The 2,572-nt window shown below is 40.9% G+C and overlaps 1 protein-coding gene across 1 annotated transcript in view; it reads right to left on the reverse strand.

The window, feature by feature from the left end:
* The window catches only part of GLRA1 (glycine receptor, alpha 1), a 41,131-nt gene extending 38,664 nt beyond the window's left edge, over positions 1-2,467 (reverse strand). Inside the window, exon 1 of the mRNA XM_009892605.1 lies at positions 2,412-2,467. Coding sequence (XP_009890907.1) covers positions 2,412-2,467 — 56 coding nt within the window. The remainder of the gene's footprint in view (positions 1-2,411) is intronic.
* Positions 2,468-2,572: the final 105 nt, after the last annotated feature.

Here is a 2,572-nt window from a genome sequence, read left to right on the forward strand (position 1 = left end):
TGGCGAAGGACATTTTTTGTTAAGCAACAGATCTAGTCTTATTTCCTATATTGGCTGTATCTAATTTTCCTTTGGGACTTTGTATTTTTCTTTATTTTTGTGGTGTAAGCACTAACATATAGCGGATTCTCTTTCCAGAATGTTTTCGACAGGCTGACAATAAAGTGTGGTACACCCCGTAATTTAAAGCAATGCATACTTCTATTATGGATTATTGGATTATCAGCTTGTGGGTTTTTTAAACATCATGTATGACTGAGTGCTGGAGTAATTGGCATGCTAAATTTATGAATGACTGTTAATGAATAAACTTCGCTTTCTGAAACTGAAATAGCAAAGCTATTCCTGGACCAGAAAGGCTGGTAGATTTTTGGCCTGTAATAAATTGAACACATAGCACAAAGCGGGATAAAAAAGAGTCAGTTCTGAGCAGGAATTACTGGGTTTGGGTTGGTTTTTTTTGTTTGTCTTATTTTTTTTCTTGTTTGGAAAATGATTGCAGTATATAAACCAATTTGGTTTCAACGTCTCCCTGTAATTGAATTAGAGCATTTTCAAATGTTCTTAAACATTAATTTCAGGAAAACTAAACCTCCAGAAATACCTTTTGTATACAATAGGACACAAACACATGTAACACATATGTATGTATATACATATGTATATAATTTATAACAGTACAAAAATTTACATAAGAACCTGAAGGGGCTGGTTTACCGAGGTTTTGAATGCACAGGACTTTAATTGATGTGCTGAGAATCTGTAAGTGCTCACATGTCATTTAATGCATAAGTGTGCATCATAGAACAGGATCAACAAGACAAGTATGTATCAATTTCACTTGTTTGGGCAGTTCGGAGGAGAGCCGGACAGATGCTTTAATGCCAGGGTCATAGGAAACTCAAGCCTGGAAATGCTTTTCTTAAAAAATTTTTTACTTTCCTTTTGCCTTCTAGCTTATTTATGGACAGCATTTATGTGTTGTTTAATCTTGCTTTTTATCTCTGTGCTTCAACGTTCTTTAACTAAAGAGTTTATTGCACATATGTATGCTTCCTTTTAGCCCACTCCACTTTATTGTGCAGTACTGCTATAGGCTTGTGACTAAATAAGATGAGAAGGGATGGCTTTGGAGTATTGTGCATTGCTTTTCAGATATTGGTGGTTTTAGTTATTTCTGGAATGTCTGTCTTGGTTTGCCTAACATAAACATTAAATCCTTTATGTTCCTGTTATAATCTTGCTCTCTTTGATTTTCTGTGGAATTAGAGAAAAAGTGGTGATATCCCTATTTTTGTGCCTGAACAGACGTCAGTGTTCAAAAGGAAAGAGACTGGTAGCTAGAAAAGTCTGGCCAGTATCAGCAGGTCTGCTACTGTGATTCAGAAAATAAGAAGTATTACACCAGTGATATATGTGTAAATAATGTCTGTTCTTTCATGTTAAACTATAAGATGAGACTTTGTTAAAATATGGAAATGCAGAAGAAAGAGCCATGCAACTGAAATGAAGTCTAAGACTGATAAGCAAGTTCAGGTCATGAAAGAAGGGTGGGTTTTTTTCCCAGTTGCATATATTTGGCATCTATCACTTACTACAGCAAAATGCAAATTCAGAACAGCTTCTACCTTCCAGTATTCCCACCCACCCACCCCCCTTTAATAAAACACTGCAGAGAGAGATGGACTAGAAACAATTCTTTAAGACTACAACTGTTCTTTCTCCTACCTTAGCCTTAATGAGAAAATGAACACGTTTAAAGCAGAGTCAAAATATGGATAGTTGATAATGGATACGGTAGCAAAAAGCTCCCCACGTCCCCTTTGGGTTTCATTTGGATTCTACAAGGGAAGGATGTTGAAAAGAACATGAAAGAAAAAAGTTGGGAACGAAGGTGACTATTTGTTTGCTTTCAGTGACTTTAGACATAGCAAGCTGAGGAGATAGGGTGAGCCCTCCTTGGAAAGGCGTCCTACGACTTCTCAAGATAACACAGCTAAGCAGTGAAAACATCCCACGGAACTCACCTTAACCTGTAATCTGAGGATGGGGAGGGGGCGAGGTGGGAATATTTACCCGGGCAAATTCAAGTGCAGCATTCCCAGCCGCCACTAGTTGTCACTTTGCAACCAGCCGGGGTCGGTGTTTTCAGCACTGCGGTTAGCGAGATTGCGGTGCTAATTAAACGGAGTAACTCCCAAAGCCGCGGAAAGTCCCGAGCCCGGGGCTGTGCCATAGCCGGTCTCGGGGAACCGAGAGGAAGCGAAAAGGCAGCTCGAGAAAGGTGGAACGCCGCTGTCCTAAGGCTGAGGCTGTGTCTAGGGGCTGTGCCCTGAGCTTGGGGTGGGCACGGCAGTCCAGCCCGGCAGCGCCCAGTGCGTGCACACTCCTCCCGTAAAGCGGAGCCTTACCTGAAGAAAACGATCGTCTCCCACACGTAGACTCCGAGCGCGTTGACGTTGCACATTTTTCCAGCTCTTGCTGTTGTTTTCTTTTTTTTTTTTTTTTGTACTCCGTGAGGGGTGGGCCGGTGGGGTTGGCCAATAAAGTAACCCGGCACTTGGGGGGGATC

Source organism: Charadrius vociferus, unplaced genomic scaffold (genome assembly GCF_000708025.1).
Source record: "Charadrius vociferus isolate BGI_N301 unplaced genomic scaffold, ASM70802v2 scaffold529, whole genome shotgun sequence".
Taxonomy (NCBI): Eukaryota; Metazoa; Chordata; class Aves; order Charadriiformes; family Charadriidae; genus Charadrius; species Charadrius vociferus.